Below are 19,295 nucleotides of genomic sequence, written 5' to 3' on the forward strand. Positions count from 1 at the left end.
GGCTGGAGTGCAGTGGCGCGATCTCGGCTCACTGCAAGCTCCGCCTCCCGGGTTCACGCCATTCTCCTGCCTCAGCCTCTCCGAGTAGCTGGGACTACAGGCGCCCGCCACCACGCCCGGCTAATTTTTTGTATTTTTAGTAGAGACGGGGTTTCACCGTGGTCTCGATCTCCTGACCTCGTGACCCGCCCGCCTCGGCCTCCCAAAGTGCTGGGATTACAAGCGTGAGCCACCGTGCCCGGCCTCATTTGCTTATGTCTTAACCCCCGGTTACCCTGATTCCCTGTTCTCCTGCCTCATAGTGAGCTATGATCACACCACCGCACTCCAGCCTGGGCGACAGAGCGAGTCTCTCTCTCTCTCTCTCTGTATATATATATAAACTGTTATATATATTATATATATAGTTATATATAAATTGTTATATACATAAAACATAGGCCGGGCGCGGTGGCTCATGCCTGTAATCCCAGCACTTTGGGAGGCCGAGGTGGGCGGATCACGAGGTCAGGAGATCGAGACCATCCTGGCTAACATGGTGAAACCCCGTCTCTAGTAAAAATACGAAAAAGTAGCCGGGCGTTAGTGGCGGGCGCCTGTAGTCCCAGCTACTCGAGAGGCTGAGGCAGGAGAATGGCGTGAACCCGGGAGGCGGAGCTTGCAGTGAGCCGAGATAGTGCCACTGCACTCCAGCCTGGGCAACAGAGCGAGACCCCGTCTTGAAAAAAATAAATAAATAAATAAATAAATAAAACATATATATATATATAAAACAATCTTAATCTTATATGGGGGAATATGTATTTGTATAATCATGAGAAAAGATTTGGAAGGACTCATGGTACACCTTTGGGGACAACTGGAGGAGGACTTTTCATGGAAGCCAAAGTTTTTGTGTCTCCCTCAGCTAACGGGGTGGCAGAGGACACCTGGGATGTCCCTCTATTATCTGCGTTTCAGATTCCTGAGAGGACCAAGAATTCTATCAGAAATAGGTAATAAGGAATCTGCTGATAGAATTAAGTCTAAAGCTCTGCTACCCTAAGTGTGATCCTTGGACCAGAAACATTGGCCTTATCTGGGAACCTGTTAGAAATGCAGAATCCCAGGCCCCACCCCAAACCTGCAGAATCAGAATCTGCATTCTAACAAGACTCTCCAGATAATTAGCATGCACATTAAAGTGTGAGAAGTACTTTCCTGAAAGGTTCCTTGTTTTATTGCCCACATAGGACCAAAACCAGCAGCACAGGGAAAAAAAAATCTGAGTGCCTCAAATATTGCACTAAACCCAGGCACGGTGGCCCATGCCTGTAATCCCAGCACTTTGGGAGGCCGAGGCAGGTGGATCACTTGAGGTCAGGAGTTTCAACCTGGCCAACATAGCAAAACCCCATCTCTACCAAAAAATACAAAAATTTAGCTGGGTGTGGTGGCGGGTGCCTCTAATCCCAGCTATTTGGGAGGCTGAGGTGGGAGAATCGCTTGAACCCAGGGGTAGGGGGCAGAGGTTGCAGTGACCCGAGTTCATGCCACTGCGTTCCAGCCTGGGCGACAGAGTGAGACCCTGTATCAAAAATACTTTAAAAAAAAAGGCCAGGCGTGGTGGCTCATGCCTGTAATCCCAGCACTAGGGGAGACTGAAGAGGCCAGATTACCTGAGGTCAGGAGTTCAAGACCAGCCTGGCCAACATGGTGAAACCCCATCTCTACTAAAAATACAAAAAATTAGCCGGGCGTGGTGGTACATGCCTGTAATCCTAGCTACTCAGGAGGCTGAGACAGAAGAATTGCTTGAACCCAGGAGGTGGAGGTTGCAGTGAGCCAAGATCGTGCCATTGCACTCCAGCCTGGAGGACAAGAGTGAAACTTTGTCTCAAAATAAAATAAAATAAAAAGTATTAAAAAATAAAAATAAAAAAATTGCACTAAATTCAGATTTTAAAATGTAATATCCATGTATGCAAGCAACACTCAAATATACACACACACACACACTGTGCTCCCTACCCTGTGTTGAGTCCTCCAAAGACAGAGTTGAATTAGAGCAGTCCTTGCCTTCAAGAATGTTAATCTTGGCTGGGCATGGTAGCTCATGCCTGTAATCCCAGCACTTTGGGAGGCCAAGGAGGGTGGATCACCAGGTCAGAAGTTTGAGACCAGCCAGGCCAGAAGACCAGCCTAGCCAATATGGTGAAACCCCATCTCTACTAAAAATACAAAAATTAGCTGGGCATGGTGGTGAGCACCTGTAATCCCAGCTACTCAGGAGGCTGAGGCAGGAGAATTGCTTGAACCTGGGAGGCAGAGGTTGCAGTGAGCCGAAGATCGCGCCATTGCACTCCAGCCTGGGCAACAGAGCAAGACTCCGACTCAAAAAAGAAAGAAAGAAAGAAAGAAAGAAAGAAAGAAAGAAAGAAAGAAAGAAAGAAAGAAAGAAAGAAAGAAAGAAAGAAAGAAAGAAAGAAAGAAAGAAAGAAAGAAAGAAGAAAGAAAGAAAGAAAGAAAGAAAGAAAGAAAGAAAGAAAGAAAGAAAGAAAGAAAGAGAAAGAAAGAAAAGAAAGAAAGAAAGTTACAGTCCTAATAATGGATATTAACATATCCCTTAATAAAATAATAAAAATAAAAACAATAGCTAATAATAATTTTTTTAAATAGCTAGCATTGGCTGGGCGTGGTGGCTCACACCTGTAATTCCAGCACTTTGGGTGTCAGAGGTGGGAGGATCACAAGGTCAGGAGTTTGAGACCAGCCTGACCAGCACAGTGAAACCTTGTCTATACTAAAAATACAAAAAATTGGCCAGGCATGGTGGTGCGTGCTTGTAGTCCCAGCTACTTGGGAGACTGAGGCAGGAGAATGGCTTGAACCCGGCAGGCAGAGGTTGCAGTGAGCCGAGATCGCATCACTGCACTCCAGCCTGGGTGACAGAGGGAGACTCCATCTCAAAAAAAAAAAAAATAGCTAGAATTTATCAAGCCGCTACTATGTGGCAGATACAGTGGTAAACTTTTTTTTTCTTTTTGAGACAGAATCTCATTCTGTCACCCAGGCTGGAGTGCAGTTGTGCAATCTCAGTTCACTGCAACCTCCGCCTCCCCGGTTCAAGCGATTCTCATGCCTCAGCCTCCCGAGTAGTGGGATTACAGGCGTCTGCCACCACACCCGGCTAATTCTTTATATTTTTGGTAGAAATGGGGTTTCACCATGTTTGCCAGGTTGGTCTCGAACTCTGACCTCAAGTGATCTGCCCGCTTTGGCCTCCGAAAGTGCTAGGATTACAGGCATGAGCCACCGCACCTGCCCTGTTGTAAACTCTTTTATCTTCATCTATGTCATGTCAGTTCATCTTCACAACAACCTTAGGCCGGGCACAGTGGTACACACCTATAGTTCCAGCTACTTGGGAGACTGAGGCAGGAGAAGGAGGATCACTTAAGCCCAGGAGTTTGAGACCAGCCTGGGCAATATAGCAAGACCCTGTCTCTAAAAACAAAACAACAACAAAAACAACAACCTTGGACGCTAACTGCTACTATTATCCCTGATTAAAAGCTTTGAGTGGCTAATAAGCTAATATCTAAACTCCAGTCTGTTTTATTTCAAAGTGCATAGCTTAAATCATTCAATGACTTAAGATCAAAACTTTAATAAGAGGTGGCACAGGGGACCATGGGAGTCTGTAAGAGAGAGTAACTAACATGCTGGGTTAGGGAATGCTTCCATAAAAAGGAAGAGGAGGGACATTGGAGTTGGGTGACTTGTGGCAGCTTGACTGCAGCTCACCAAGGAAGGAGCAAAGGCAAGGAGAAACTAATACTAACTGAACATGGACAATATGCCCATTGCTGTAATCCATTTCACCCTCCAAACAACGTGGGAGTTAGGTGCTTTTTTTTTTTTTTATTGAGACAGAGTTTAGCTCTGCCACTCAAGCTAGAGTGCAGTGGCGTGATCTCAGCTCACTGCAACATCCGCCTCCCAGGTTCAAGCAATTCTTGTGCCTCAGCCTCCTGAGTAGCTGGGATTACAGGTGCACACCACCATGCCCAGCTAATTTTTGTATTTTTAGTAGAGATGGGGTTTTGCCACGTTGGCCAGGCTGTTTTCTAACTCCTGGCCTCAGGCAATCCACCTGCCTCAGCCTCCAAAAGTGCTGGTATTACAGGCGTAAGCCACCGCATGCGCAGCCTAGGTGCTACTTCAAGTCTCATTTTATAGATGAGGAAGCCAAGAGGTGAATTGACTTTCCCAAGATGGCAGCGCACACCTGTAATCCCAGCTACTCAGGAGGCTGAGGCAGGAGAATTGCTTGAACCCGGGAGGTGGAGGTTGCAGTGAGCCGAGATTGCACCACTGCACACCAGCCTTGGCGACAGAGTGAGACTCCATAGCAAAAAAAAAAAAGAGTGAAAATACATTTCAAAGAATTTCTAGAAATGAAAAATAGTCATTTAAGTTTTAAAACCAGTAGAAGGGCTAAACAACCAATTAGGCACAGTTAAAGAGAGAAATATTGGCCGGGTGCAGTGGCTCACACCTGTAATCCCAGCACTTTGGGAGGCCAAGGCGGGTGGATCACTGGAAGTCAGGAGTTTGAGACCAGCCTGGCCAACATGGTGAAACCCTCTCTCTACTAAAAATACAAAAATTAGCCAGGCATGGTGATGAACGTCTGTAATACCAGCTACTTGGGAGGCTAAGGCAGGAGAACTGCTTGAACCTGGAAGGTGGAGGTTGCAGTGAGCTGAGACTGGGCCACTGTACTCCAGCCTGGGCAACAAAGTGAGAACTCCATCTCAAAAAAAAAAAAAAAAAGAGAGAGAGAGAAATATTGAACAGAAAGATGGAGCTGAAAAAGATTACCTATAATGTAACATAGAGAAATAAAATCATAGATGTAAAAGAGAGATTCAGATACTTGAAGGATAGAAAGAAAAAATCCAACATTTGCCTAATAGGAATTTCCTAATAGGAGGGAATACTGAGAATAAGGGAGAGGCAATATTTGAAAGAAATGGCTGAGAATTACCCAGAATTGATGAAAGGCAAGAGTTCTCATATTTAGGAAGCCTGAATGTACTGTAACAGGATAAATGAACATATATTCATACCTAAACACCAGAACAGCAAAAGCAAAGAAATGTTAAGATCTGGAAAAAATGGGTAGTGGGGATATGAATGTCATATAATTGATTCTAGTTTTATTCAATGTATTATTCGCTAGAGTATGCTTGGAGTGATGAATGCATTCTGAGACTAGATAGTGATGATGGTTGCACATAAAAAATGGATAAAATGCAATGAGAGCACATGGACACAGGGAGGGGAACAACACACACTGGGGCCTGCTTGGTGGGCAGGCCAATGGGAGGGAGCGCATCAGGATAGCTAATGCAGGCAGGGCTTAATGCCTACGTGATGGGTTGATAGGTGCGGCAAACCACCATGGCACACATTACATAACAAACCTGCACATGTATCCTAGAACTTTCTTTTTTTTTTTTTTTCCTGAGATGGAGTCTGTCACCAGGCTGGAGTGCAGTGGCATGATCTCAGCTCACTGCAACCTCTGCCTCCCGGGTTCAAGCAGTTCTCCTGCCTCAGCCTCCCAAGTAGCTGGGATTACAGGCACATGCCGCCATGCCTGGCTAATTTTTGTATTTTAGTAGAGATGGGGTTTCACCGTGTTGCCCAAGCTGGTCTTGAACTCCTGAGCTCAGGCAATCCGCCTGCCTCAGCCTCCCAAAGTGCTAGAATTACAGGCATAAGCCACCACACCCAGCCAAAATATTTTTTAAAATGGTTAAAGTGGTAAATTTTATGAGTTTACAAAAATTTTAAAAATTATACAAGTTGGCCAGGCACAGTGGCTCATGCCTGTAATCCCAGCACTTTGGGAGGCCGAGGCAGGCAGATGACAAGGTCAAGAGATCGACAGCATACTGGTCAACATGGTGAAACCCTGTCTCTACTCAAAATACAAAAACCAGCTGGGCATGCTGGCTCGGACCTGTAGTCCCAGCTACTCGGGAGGCTGAGGCAGGAGCATCTCTTGAACCCAGGAAGCAGAGGTTGCAGTGAGCTGAGATCAGACCACTGCACTCTAGCCTGGCAACAGAGCAAGGCTCCGTCTCAAAAAAGAAAAAAAAATATAGCCGTTGATGTAAATGAAATTGCAATAAAACTTGCTTTGCATCTTTTCCTAGATGATTTTCTTTTTCTTCGAGACAAGGTCTCACTCTGTCACTCAGGCTGGAGTGCAGTGGCGCAATGACAGATCACCGAAGCCTTGACCTCCTGGGCTCAAGTATTCCCTACCTCAGTCTCCTCCTGAGTAGCTGGGACCACAACGGCCAATTTTTGTATTTTTTATAGAGATAGGGTCTCCCTACGTTGCCCAGGCTGGTAGATAATTTTTAAAACCTTTTTATTTTGAAATAACCATAGGCACAGAAGAAATTGTAAAAATAGTACAGAAAATTCCCACGTACCCATCATCCATTTTCCCATTTTATTCTTTATTTTTGCCTTATTTTATTTTTTTTTAGAGACAGAGTCTTGCTCTGTCACCCAGCCCGGAGTGCATAACTTGCTATCCACTAGCAGCTATGGCTGCTATCATAACTCACTGCAGCCTTTAACTCCTGGACTCAGGTGATCCTCCCACCTGAACCTCCCAAATAGCCAGGAATAAAGGCACACACCACCAAGCCTAGCTAATTTTGTGTGTGGGTGTGTGTGTGTGTGTGTAGAGAAGGGGTCTTGCTGTGTTGTCCAGGCTGGTCTCAAACTCCTGGCTTCAAGCTTCAAACCCCACCTTGGCCTCCCAAAGTGCTGGGATTACAGGCATGAGCCACTGTGCCTGGCCTTCATTTTCTCTTAATGGTAGTGTCTTACCGTATAGTACATATAGTAATTTTTCTTTTTCTTTTTCTTTTTTTGAGACAGAGTTTCGCTCTTTTTGCCCAGCTAAAATCATATTCAGTGGCGCGATCTCGGCTCACCGCATCCTCTGCCTCCCGGGTTCAAGCGATTTTCGTGCCTCAGCCTCCCGAATAGCTGGAATTACAGGCATGCGTCGCCACGCTCGGCTAATTTTGTATTTTTAATAGAGACAGGGTTTCTCCATGTTGGTCAGGCTGGTCTCGAACTCCTGACCTCAGGTGATCCACCCACATTGCCTCCCAAAATCCTGGGATTACAGGCGTGGGCCACCGTGCCCAGCCCATATGGTACTTTTTCAAAACCTGGAACTTGACATTGGTATGATATAATTAACTAGCCTACAGACCTTACTCAGATTTTTGGGTGAATTGATTTAAAAGCTATACAATATCCAGTGCAGCTTTCCACTAGTTAAGATGAAGAATTTTACTGTTCTTATCCCATTGAATAAAATGTTTTTATTTTTTAGTATATGTGCTGCCGAAGCGAGTACTGTTTTTATTTTTTAAAAAACCAAAATGTTCTGTTTTTTCTTAAACCTTAAAAACAACTCAAAAATTTTCATTTTTTCCCTATCTTTACAAGACTACAATTGAATTAAGGGGGTGGCAGTGGAGTCGAAGAAGATGACTTAGAAATAGAAACAAATGAATTAAAAAATGGATTTGAGGCCGGGCGCAGTGGCTTATGCCTGTAATCTCAGCACTTTGAGAGGCGGAGAAGGGTGGATCACTTGAGCTCAGGAGTTCGAGACAGGGCTGGCACGGTAAACCCCATCTCTACTTAAGAAAAAAAAAATGGCAAGGCTCGGTGGCTCACACCTGTAATTCCAGCACTTTGGGAGGCCGAGGTGGGTGGATTGCTTGAGACCAGGAGATGGAGACCAGCCTAGCCAACACTGTGAAACCCTGTTTCTACCAAAAAAATACAAAAATGAGCCACGTGTGATGTTGTGCACCTCTAGTCCCAGCTACCTGGGAGGCTGAGGCATGAGAATCACTTGAACCTGGGAGGTAGAGGTTGCAGTGAGCTGAGATTGTGCCAGTGCACTCCAGCCTGGGCGACAGAGTGAGACTGTGTCTCAAAAATAAATTAAATAAATAAATAAGTCTAGTGTGGTGGCACACTTCTGTAGTCCCAGCATCTTGGCAGGCTGAGGTGAAAGGCTTGCTTGAACCTTGGAGGCAGAGGCTACAGTGGGCTAAGATTGTGGCACTGCACTCCTGCCTGGGTGATAGAGTGAGACTTTGTCCTAAAAAAAAAAAAAAAAGAATTTGGGTATCATAGGAGTAGGAGGACTTAAGAATACATGAGTTCTGGTTTCAATAACTGGGTACATGGTGGAACCATTTATTGAGATAGAGAAGTTCTGAAGCTGGGTGCAGTGGCTCACGCCTGTAATCCCAGTACTTTGGGAGGCCGAGGTGGGCAGATTACCTGAGGTCAGGAGTTTGAGATCAGCCTGGCCAACATGGTGAAATCCCGTTTGTACTAAAAATACAAAAAATTAGCCGGGCTTGGTGACATACACCTGTAATCCCAGCTACTCGGGAGGCAGAGGCAGGAGAATTGCTTGAGCCCCGGAGGCAGAAGTTGCAGTGAGCTGAGATTGCGCCACTGCACTCCAGCCTGGGTGACAGAGCAAGACTCTGTCTCAAACAAAACAAAAGAGACAGAGAAGTTTTGGGAAGGGTTGGTTTACAGGGAAAATCCTGGGTTCAGTCTCAGGCTTATTCAGGTGAGATGTCTCTGAGCCATCTAAGTGGCAATTCAGTAGGCTGTTGGATGTGAGGTCTAGAGACTACAAGAGAGGATTGAGTTGATGTCACACAACTCCAGAGAGGGCATCACACACAAGTACATTTAAAGTTCCCAGCTGGGGTGGGGTGCAGTGACTCATGCCTGTAATCCCAGCACTTTGGGAGGCCAAGGCAGGTGGATCACCTGAGGTCAGAAGTTCGAGACCAGCCTGACCAACATGGGGAAACCCCGTCTCTACTAAAAATACAAAAAAAATTAGCCAGGCGTGGTGGCAGGCACCTGTAATCCCAGCTACTTGGGAAGCCGAGGCAAGAGAATCACTTAAATCCCGGAGGCAGAGGGTGCAGTGAGCTGAGATCATGCCTCTGTACTCCAGCAGGGGTGACAAGAGTGAAACTCCATCTCAAAATAATAATGATAATATAAATAAAAAAATAAAGTTCCCGGCTGGGCATGGTGGCTCATGCCTATAATTCCAGCACTTTGGGAATCTGTCTCAAAATAATAATAATAATAAAAATTAAAAAATAAAGTTCCCGGCTGGGCATGGTGGCTCATGCCTATAATTCCAGCACTTTGGGAGGCTGAGGTGGGTGGATCACTTGAGGTCAGGAGTTTGAGACCAGCCTGGCCAATATGGCGAAACCCTGTCTCTACTAAAAATACAAAAATCAGCCAGGCGTGTTGGCAGGTGCCTGCAGTCCCAGCTATTTGGGAGGGTGAGGCATGAGAATTGCTTGAACCAGGCAGGTGGAAGTTGCAGTGAGCCAAGATCACGCCACTGCACTCCAGCCTGGACAACAGAGCAAAAGCTCCATCTCAAAAAAAAAAAAAAAAAAAAGTTCCCTCTCAACCCCTGTTTATTTATCCCATAAATATTTATTAAATGATTCTAAGTCTTAGAGCTGCAGAGGAGAAGAGAGACTAGGTCAGGCCCTGTCCTCATGGATCTTACATCCAGTGGAGGTCGTTTGGGTGTCAGAGAAAGGGAAGGGTGGTGGCTTTTTCCAGGCAGGTTAAAGGAGGGAGGTCACAATGCGTACTTTGTGATGAGATCTATGATATAACTGGGATAACACCAAGGGCCCACTGAGGTATTCCTTCCCCTCACAGGACTAGCCACATGCTGTCTCTCTGCCTCTTCCACCCCATGCCCAGTCAGAGACCGTTTTGGGGGTGAGCAAATGGATAGTGAGGCAGCAGAGGAGGGGTTGGAAGGAGGTGGAGGGTGGAGGGTGGGGAGTTGTGGAGGCCGAGAGGACAGAGGGAAGCTGGTGCTGTCTGTGGCCTCAGCCCTTCGTCCTTCCAGGTAGAGAAGCCAGTCTGCGGCCCGCCACGGGAGCCACTGCCTGGGCCAGACATGCAGCGCTGGCAGATTTTTGTCCTGTGGGTCTTTTGGGTGCTCATCCTCTGGCTGATGACCCCCTATCTGGATCTGACACCTGAATCGGCACCCCAGGAAAAACGAATGTACTTGGTACCACGGCGTTGCAACTGCCCTTGGTTCAGTTCCGGGAAGTGTGGCTGCTCTTCTGAGACCCTCAACTGCTCCTCCTGCCACCACACAGCCGACAAATGGAACTGGCTTGATGTGTGCTCCAGGAAGACCATGGGGTACCTGATGAGGACAAGAGAGTCTATGAACTCTGACACTGTGCTCTGGTGGTTGGTCAGTGGTCAACACTGGGCCCGGCCCCATCCCCCATGCTTCCCGGGCCTCACCCATCTCCCACTTTCCGCCCAAATCCCTGCCCTTGGCCCTGTCTTCACAGCCTCTGGATGGAGATCTCACCCACCCAGCTCTGTTTTCTCTCCCCTGGGCCCAGCCCCCAATCTCCCTCTTGCTGTTTCCAGGGCATGAACTCAGGGAGCGAGCTTGGGAAATTGTGGAGGAAGCTGTTTAAAGGGATTCCCAGGCTCTCGGTGAGCCATTTTGATTTCTACTGTGGGACTTGTGTGCTGTTGGGGTGCCCACAGATCCCGCAGGGCTCCAGCCTTGGCAACGACATTGACCAATACCCCGTGGTTTTCAGGTGGGTGCGGGGGAGAGGGCGGGAGCAGGAGGGCCAGGCCTGCCCCACAGTTCTGTCAGTTTCTTCTCCCCTTCCCAAGATGAAGCGGGCCCCAAGTCCAGGGCTTTGAGATGGACGCAGGGAACCAAACCATACACAATGCTTCATCTATCCCAGGAATGCCAGTGACCAGGGCTCCTGGATGCAGCTGGAGATGCTACTGTGGAAGCTCTCTGACCTGGTGTGGACTTCAGATGCTCTAAGTGATGAGGTGATGGAGGAGGTGTCCCCAGACATTCTCTGTTTGGGGGTGAGGGGAGGTCACTGCAGGGAATAATAGCAGGGGCTCTGGGAAGATCCTCTATTGGCTTACTGGGGACACTTGCAGGACTTTTCCAGGTCTTGTGGCCCAAACTCCCCCACCTCCAATTCTTTCTCAGATTTTGGAAGATGGTCTGATTCCCTAGTGGAGTGGAAGATAGCAAGGACACGGTGAGGGGTAATAGGAAAAGGGGTAGGATGTGGCTGTGGGAAGGGCCCCAGGTCAGTTCCCTCCCGCTTCCTCCCCAGGTGCAACCAGGATAACTGGCTGACTTACCAGGGTCAGGGTCATCCCTGGAGCCCAAGGCTTTGTTCTGTGTCTTGCGCAACTGTGCCCAGGCAGGAAAGATTCTTGTATCTTCTTCTCTTAAAATTTCTGCTCCTCAATGCCTTCAGCATGGAGCCTAAAGTTTGCTGCCTAGCTTTCAAGACTCTACATGTAGGCCAAGTGTGGTGGCTCATGCCTGTATCCCAACACTTTGAGAGGCTGAGGTGGGTGGATCATGAGGTCAGGAGTTCGAGACCAGCCTGGCCAATATGGTCAAACTCCATCTCTACTAAAAATACAAAAAATAGCCAGGTGTGGTGGTAGCCTCATCTCTACTAAAAATATAAAAAATAGCCAGACATGCCTGTAGTCCCAGCTACTCGGGAGGCTGAGGTAGAAGAATCGCTTGAACCTGGGAGGCAGAGGTTGCAGTTAGCCGAGATTGCGCCACTGCACTCCAGCCTGGTGACAGAGCGAGACTCCATTTCAAAAAAAAAAAAAAAAAGACTCTACATGTTCTGACTCCTCCCCTTGCCTCCTGTCTCCCAGGCTCCCATAATGGGCTCTTAGAATTCCCCAGACACATGAGCTGCCTCATGCCTTCTCATGCACCATTCCGTTTGCCTGGAATGCCCTTCTCTTATGTCCTGGGGGTGCCCCTCTCTTCCTCCAATATCATGAGGAGAAGCGAGTTGACATTCTCTTTTTTGGGATCCTCAGTGACTCTAGGAGAGTGTCCAGAGTCTGTTTCCTGGAGGTGAGCTCCAGTCTCCTCCCAGCTCCCAGGGGCAACCTGTCATCCTAGGTGCTGAGTGAAGGGAGGCAGGGGTGAGGACAGGAATCCGCCTGCTGACGCACATGTCCCTCTCTCATCCACTAGGTCACCCTCTTTGGATTTGGATCAGAATAGCAAGGAAAGTGTTTCTATCACTGGAAGGAGAATAATCAGACCAAGGGCTCCAAGGAAATACTGCCCACATCTAGTGCAGAAGCAGAAATCGAAGTCATCCATCAGCTAGTGTGTGGACAAGCTCGCTGTTCACACAAACTCAGCCTAGCTGAGTCCATACAAGTCCTATTTCTGGGTGGGTAAAGGGCAGGAGGAAATTGTAAGATCAGTCTGGTACTAAATAAAATCCTGGCCTGATTGTCTTACCTGCAACCACAGTGTCCGGGAGGGATGGGCCAGACGTGCCTTCCAGATCTCAGGGGCAATATTTGAGTTGATTTCTTTGCCTGGTCCCCTGGATCATGTAGGAGGTATAAGTTTAGATTCAATTTCATGCCAAGTGCAAACCCAGACTTTGAGTTGTTGGGGGAGGCTCTTTACCCACTTCGATAAAAGAAGTAAACCTCCTTGTTTCACCCATGCCGGAGGGTGAGGGTTTTTTTTTTTTTTTTGCCCAGCTTTTCACAGAAGGTTTAGCATTTCGAGGTTCCCAGTTTTTTTTAGGTGCCTCAGTTCCAATTCGCTTTTTTTTTTTTTAAAGACAGAGCTTGCTGTGTTGCCCAGGCTGGAATGCAGTGGCACAATCATGGCTTATTGCAGTCTCAACCTCCTGGGCTCAAGGGATCCTCCCACCTAAGTCCCCTGAGTAGCTGGGACTACAAATGCACGTCACCACACCCAGTTAATTTTAATTTCTGTTTTTGTAGAAAGGGGGTCTTGCCATGTTGGCCAGGATGGCCTTGAACTCCTAGGCTCAAGGAATCCTCCTGCCTTGGCCTCCCAAAGTGCTGGGATTACAGGTGTGAGTCACTGTGCCTAGCTCTTACAGTGTCACTTCTGCAGCATTCTATTGGTCAGATCAAGTCATAAAGTGATCCAAGATCCAAGAAGTGGGGAAATGAACTGCTCTTCCATATGGAAAGAGCTGAAAAGAATCTGCCATAATAGGACTACCACAGTGTCAAGGGCCCAGTTGTGTTGGCAGCAGTGGTGGCATTCCAAGCGGGCCATTCCTGGGGTAGTCTTTGGCCATGTTTTGCATCTCATGATAGACTGAGCCCGGTTCTCTAGCTTTTGCATCATCCTGTAAACTACTAAATATTTAGCTGGCAAATTGTTTTTCTCTGAAGTTTACCAGTCTGTTGAACAAGACCAAGAATCCAACTGCTACAGTTAACAAAGAATAAAAAATCAGACTTTTGGCTGGGCTCAGTGGCTCACACCCAGCATGTTGTGAGGCTGAGCCAGGAGGACTGCTTGTGCCTGGAAAACTTCTGCATAATTCACCCCTTAATTTGCATGTAGTTGAAAGTGGGTATAAATAGGATTGCAGAGCTGCTGCTGAGCTGCTAACTCTGGGCATACTGCCTATGGGGTAGCCCTGCTCCACAAGAAGCAGTGTACCTCTGCTGCTGCTGTGCAATGCTGCCTCAATACAGGTTGCTAACGCCACTGGATTGCATCAGGGCAAAGCCAAGAACCCTCTCAGGCTAAGCCCCAATTTTGGGGATTGCCTGCCCTGCATCAAAGGCATCACTCCAGTCTCTACCTCCAACTTCACATGGCATACTCCCCTGTGTCTTCTGTTTCCAAATTTCCCTCATCTTTTTTTTTTGAGATGGAGTCTTGCTCTTGTCACCAGGCTGGAGTGCAGTGGCATGATCTCAGCTCACTGCAACCTCTGCCTCCCAGGTTCAAGCAATTCTCCTGCCTCAGCCTCTTGAGTAGCTGGGATTACAGGTGCCCGCCACTACGCCTGGCTAATTTTTTGTATTTTAGTAGATACTGGGTTTCGCCATGTTGGCCAGGCTGGTCTCAAACTCCTGGCATCAAGTGACCTGCCTGCCTTGGCCTCCCCAAATTCTGGGATTACAGGCATGGGCCATTGCGCCTGGACAATTTCCCTCATCTTATAAACACACTAGTCATTGGATTAGGGCCCATTCTCATGTATCTGCAAAGGCCCTACTTCCAAATAAGGTCACATAAGTATCAGGGGTTAGAACTTAAATATTTTTTTTTTTTTTAGTAACACAATTCTACCTCCTGCAAGCAGAATAATGGCTTTTCTAGACATGCAAACTTAAAAGTTTTATCTCCTACACACCCTTTCTTAGAAAGTTACCATGAACAAAAGGCCAGGCGCAGTGGCTCATGCCTGTAATCCCAGCACTTTGGGAGGTCAAGGCGGGTGGATCACCTGAGGTCAGAAGTTCGAGACCAGCCTGACTGATGTGATGAAACCCCGTCTCTATTAAAAATACAAAAATTAGCCAGACGTGGTGGTGTGCACCTGTAATCCCAGCTACTCGGGAGGCTGAGACAGGAGAATTGCTTGAACCCAGGAGGCAGAGGTTGCAGTGAGCCGAGATCGTGCCATTGCACTCCAGCCTGGGCAACAAGAGTGAAACTCTGTCTCAAAAAAAAAAAAAAAAAAGTTATCATGAACAAAAAAAAGTAGTCTTAGTTCATTTACAAACTCTATAGGAAATATTTATCTAGTTACAATAATGTAAACACTGATAGTAGACTGTTGACTTTTAGAATTAAATTAGCCCGTAGTTCTGTACCATCCAATATGATGGATGAGCACTTGAAATGTAGCAAGTGCAAGTGAGGAAGGAATTTTTAAATTTATTTTAATTAATCTAAATTTCAAAACAATTCCGTTCTTAGAAAACTTTTCGGTATGCTTGTTATAACTTGAGTATGTAAATCTTTTTTGACTGTAAAATTTTATCAAATTTATAAATCATGTATTTCTGACAAAACGGTTTGAATTTAGATACACTATAAGTGTAAGATATACACTGGATTGGCTGGGCACAGTGGCTCAAACCTGTAATCCCAGCACTTTGGGAGGCCGAGGTAGGCAGATCACTTGAGCTCAGGAGTTTGAGACCAGCCTGGCCAACATGGTGAAACCCCGTCTTTGCTAAAAGTAAAAAGAAAATTAGCTGGGCGCAGTGGCATGCACCTGTAGTCCCAGCTACTTGGGAGACTGAGGCAAGAGAACCATTTGAATCCAGGAGGTGGGGGTTGCAGTGAGCCAAGATCACACCACTGTACTCCAGCCTGGGCAACAGAGCAAGACTCCATCTCAAAAAAAACAAAAAACAAAAAACAAAAAAAACAGTTCTTAAAAAGTCGACCCCTGAGAGGTGTTAAGAGCTAAAGGTATCAAATATTCACTTTCATCAGTATAGTAAATTCTCTTCAGAAGATTCCAGGTGGCCCTTCTTGAACTGCTGGGCTCAAGTGATCCTCCTGCCTTGGCCTCCCAAAGCTCTGAGATTACAGGTGTGAGCCATCGCCAAGGTGGCCCTTCTGTTTCCCTCTTTGCCTCCTGCTCACCCACCCCAGCCTGGACACAACCTCTCCCTGTGTGCCCTCCTGTCCCCTGGACCCTTGACTACCACATCTCCCTGTTCATCTGGGCTCTGGGCTGAATGCCAAGGTGAAGGAGGGGCCTTGGTGTAGTAGGTCACAATGTGGCCTCTGTGATGAGTCCCTGATATCACTGGGCTGGCACAGAAGACCCCATTAGGAATCAGTTTCCTCAGGGAGGCCACAGAACACAAAAAGTGTCCTCTCTCCCTTTCTTTCTGCCTCTAGGCCAGGCTTTGGCAGTTCTGGTAGTGATCAGTAGGTGGCCAGGGAGGCAGGAGGGAGGTTTTGGGAGGAGGTGTAGTGTCAAGGGTTGGGAGAGGGATGGAAGCCATTAGGATGGGGGATGCTGGGGACGTCTGTGGCCCCAGCCTCTTCTCCTTCCCAGTGCCAGGTGTCAGGGCCAATCTACTGTCTGCCAGGGGCACCATCATCAGGGCCAGAGATCATGATTCGATACAGGAGTTTGGGCCTGGTGGCTGCCTATGTCCTTTCATTGTGGCTGATCGCCTCCTTCCTACACCAACACTCCAGCCAGAAGGACCTCTGTAATATGGCCAAAATACACCCGGGAATCTGCCACTGTCCCAGCAACTTTTCCAGAAAATGCAATTGCTCATCTGAGGTCCAGACATGCTCTGCCTGCCTCCACATGCCTGGCAAGTCTGATTGGTTTGACAGACGCTTCGACAGCACCGTTGAACCCCTACAGAGGCCACAAGATCCCACGTCCAATGATGCTCTGATATTCTGGCTGGTCAGTGCACAAACTTGGTCTTTGTCCAGTCCCTGACCCAACCCCAGGTCCTAGCCATCTCTCTATCATGGCCCCAGGCTCTAACCTTCTTCCATAGGTAGGTGGAGCCTGGGTCAAGCCCCTAAATTCTTCCCTCCTATGCTCCTAGGGACTCAAGAGAGTCAAGTCAGAGAAGGAGGTTGAGGATAAGCAGCAGCAGCTGATTAAAGCACCTCCCCTATGCCCACTGGTCCAACTGCCGGGTCTGTGCAGTGGTGGGAAACTCAAGGTCTCTACGCAGCTCTGGTCTTGGCTTCAGGATTAATCAACATGAAGTGGTCCTCAGGTGGGTGCAGGGTAGGAGGTGGGGACCAAGGCCAAGCCGAAGGCTTTTCCTCCTCTAAATGACCATCCTAACTTCCTTTTCAGGATGAACCAGGCCCCGTCCAAGGCTTTGAGGCAGATGTGGGGAACAGGATCACCATGCGCATTATGTACCCTGGGATTGCCAGCTCTCAGGACCCCGGTACCCGACTGCTGCTGCTTCCGTTGAATTCATCTGGTCTGGAGTGGTTCATAAGTGTACTGCATAAACAGACAAGCATGTGGAAGCAAAAAAACCCTGGGTATGTCAGGGAGGGAGGTCACTGTAGGGAGTGACAGAGGTAACTCCAAAGAGACCCTGGCTGGATACTGGGGCACCCCCAAGGCTTACTTAAGGCTGAAGTCTGCTTGTCAAATGACTCTGAAATCCTCCCAAACCTCAATTTCTTTTTAGATTTCAGATGGTCCAGGTTCCTGGTGGAACCAAAGACAGCAAAGATAAGGTGAGGGTCCCAGGAAGGAAAGAGAAAAGTGGTAGGACAACACGACGGTGTGTAGCCATGGGACAGGCTTCAGGTCAGTCTCCTTCTCCATCTTCCTAGGTGCTGGTGATCAGCTTCTACTTCCTCAGGTATATCCAGGAAAGTTGCCTGGAGAACCACGGTCAGTATCCATCCTTGGAGTTTGTGGCTCTGTTGTATGCCTTGCATACCTGTGACCAGGTAAGAGATCTCCTACAGCTCACAGACTTTCACTCCTCTGCCACTCAAAATTTCTGTCTTCTTGGCTGGGCATGGGGGCTGACGCCTTGTAATCCCAGGACTTTGGGAGGCCGAGGCGGGCTGATCACCTGAGGTCAGGAGTTCGAGACCAGCCTGAACCAACATGGAGAAACCCCGTCTTCACTAAAAATACAAAATTAGCTGGGCTTCGTGGCGCATGCCTGTAATCCTAGCTACTTGGGAGGCTGAGGCAGGAAAATCGCTTGAACCTGGGAGGCGGAGGTTGCGGTGAGCCAAGATCGTGCCACTGCACTCCAGCCTGGGCAACAAGAGCAAAACTCCATCTCCACAAAAAAAAAAAAAAAAATCTGTCTTCCCAGGGACTTCCCATTAAACCTAAAACTTTCTGCCTGGCTTTCAACACCCTACATGATCTGACCCCTCTCCTCTCTCCCAGATTCCCACACTGGACTTCCTGGGGTTCCCCAGACATACCAGCTGCCTCATGCCTTCTCACACCCTGCTCCCTCTGCCTGGAATGCGCTTCCCTTGTCTCCCAGGGGAATCCTCTCTTCTCTCAATATATAATGAAGAACAACTAGTTGGTGCTCTCTTTTCTGGGCTCTGGGGTCACTATAAGTATTTAGAGTCTGTCTTCCTTGAAGAAGGTGAACTCCAGTCTCCTCCCAGCTCCAAGAGGAAGGCTGGCACACTAGCGGTTGAGTGAGTGGTGCTGAAGGCATGATAGGTGTGCATGGGGGCAGGGCAGGATCCAGCCCGTTACCCCACCACCATCTCTTGTCTTATCCCATCTCCCAGGTATCCTCGTTTGGTTTTGGGGCAGACAGTTGCAAAAAGTAGTCCCATTACTGGGATGACAAATATGAGTTTGAGAACACCAGGCAAAATTTCCCAGCAGAATACCAGATCATCTTGAAACCGCAGTGTGAGAGGAAGATTGCTGTCCATGGCTGAGATGTTTCCACTGGAGTCTCCAAGAGGCTGACAGGTAGCCAAGGGGACCTTGTGGTGTCAGAGAGGGAGTCCATCCAAGCAGACCCTGGATGGAGATCACTCTGCTACTGAATAAAACCCTAGCTTATTTCTCTCTCTGGATTTCTGGTGGCATTAAAGGGCTACATTCTATTACTGATTCTGTCTTATCACCATGTGACTCTCTTATGCTGTATCTTATCAAAAAATAAAATTAAATGAGAAAAAAGTGAACCCTGAAGTTGAAAACACATCAAACGGACCTAACTATATTTAATTGATAATATAAACACCAGAGAAATAATTATTTCAAGTTCCTTTAACTCAACACCTTGATTGTATATTCTTTGTAGGATAGTCTCTGTGGACAAAAAGAACTACAAAGAAATGTTAGGCCAGGCGCGATGGCTCACACCTGTAACCCCAGCACTTTGGGAGGCCAAGGCGGGCAGATTACGAGGCCAGGAGGTTGAGACCAGCGTGACCAACATGGTGAAACCGCATCTCTACTAAAAATACAAAAATTAGCTAGGTGTGGCAGTGCGTGCCTGTAATCCCAGCTACTCAGGAGGCTGAGGCAGGGGAATCGCTTGAACCTGGGAGGCAGAGGTTGCAGTGAGCCAAGATTGCACCACTGCACTCCAGCCTGGGCGACAGAGTGACACTCTCTCTCAAAAAAAATAAAATTTTTTTTTGAAACTTGATTCAGTATTTTCATTATAGTGTTGGTATTATTATTATTATTTAGAGACAGGAGGACACTCTGTCACCCAGGATAGAGTGCAGTGGCATGATCACGGCTCACTGCAACCTCTGCCTCCCAGGCTTAGGTGATCCTTCCACATCAGCCTTCTGAATGGCTGGGACTATTGGT

At 47.6% G+C, this 19,295-nt stretch overlaps 1 protein-coding gene across 3 annotated transcripts; it reads left to right on the forward strand.

Annotated features, from left to right (window-relative positions):
- Positions 1-9,585: 9,585 nt before the first annotated feature.
- On the forward strand, positions 9,586-18,848 carry C13H20orf173 (chromosome 13 C20orf173 homolog). Of its 3 annotated transcripts, XR_001116767.2 has the most exons (11): positions 9,586-9,885; positions 10,019-10,378; positions 10,564-10,742; positions 10,899-10,992; positions 11,162-11,213; positions 16,018-16,403; positions 16,552-16,728; positions 16,812-17,008; positions 17,161-17,209; positions 17,309-17,428; positions 18,248-18,848. XR_001116767.2 is itself a non-coding variant. In XM_012511782.2 (6 exons), the coding sequence occupies exons 2-5, from the start codon at positions 10,070-10,072 to the stop codon at positions 11,186-11,188; spliced, it is 609 nt and encodes a 202-aa protein (XP_012367236.1). In that variant the 5' UTR covers positions 9,586-9,885; positions 10,019-10,069; the 3' UTR covers positions 11,189-11,213; positions 16,018-16,221. The 3 variants fall into 3 exon arrangements, 2 of the variants coding, with proteins under 2 accessions (XP_012367236.1, XP_003273621.1); XM_012511782.2 differs by lacking the exons at positions 16,552-16,728; positions 16,812-17,008; positions 17,161-17,209; positions 17,309-17,428; positions 18,248-18,848 and having other exon boundaries at positions 16,018-16,221; XM_003273573.2 differs by lacking the exons at positions 16,018-16,403; positions 16,552-16,728; positions 16,812-17,008; ... (1 more) ...; positions 17,309-17,428; positions 18,248-18,848 and adding an exon at positions 12,191-12,745.
- Positions 18,849-19,295: the final 447 nt, after the last annotated feature.

The sequence above is a fragment of the Nomascus leucogenys genome, chromosome 13 (assembly GCF_006542625.1).
Source record: "Nomascus leucogenys isolate Asia chromosome 13, Asia_NLE_v1, whole genome shotgun sequence".
NCBI classification, from domain to species: domain Eukaryota; kingdom Metazoa; phylum Chordata; class Mammalia; order Primates; family Hylobatidae; genus Nomascus; species Nomascus leucogenys.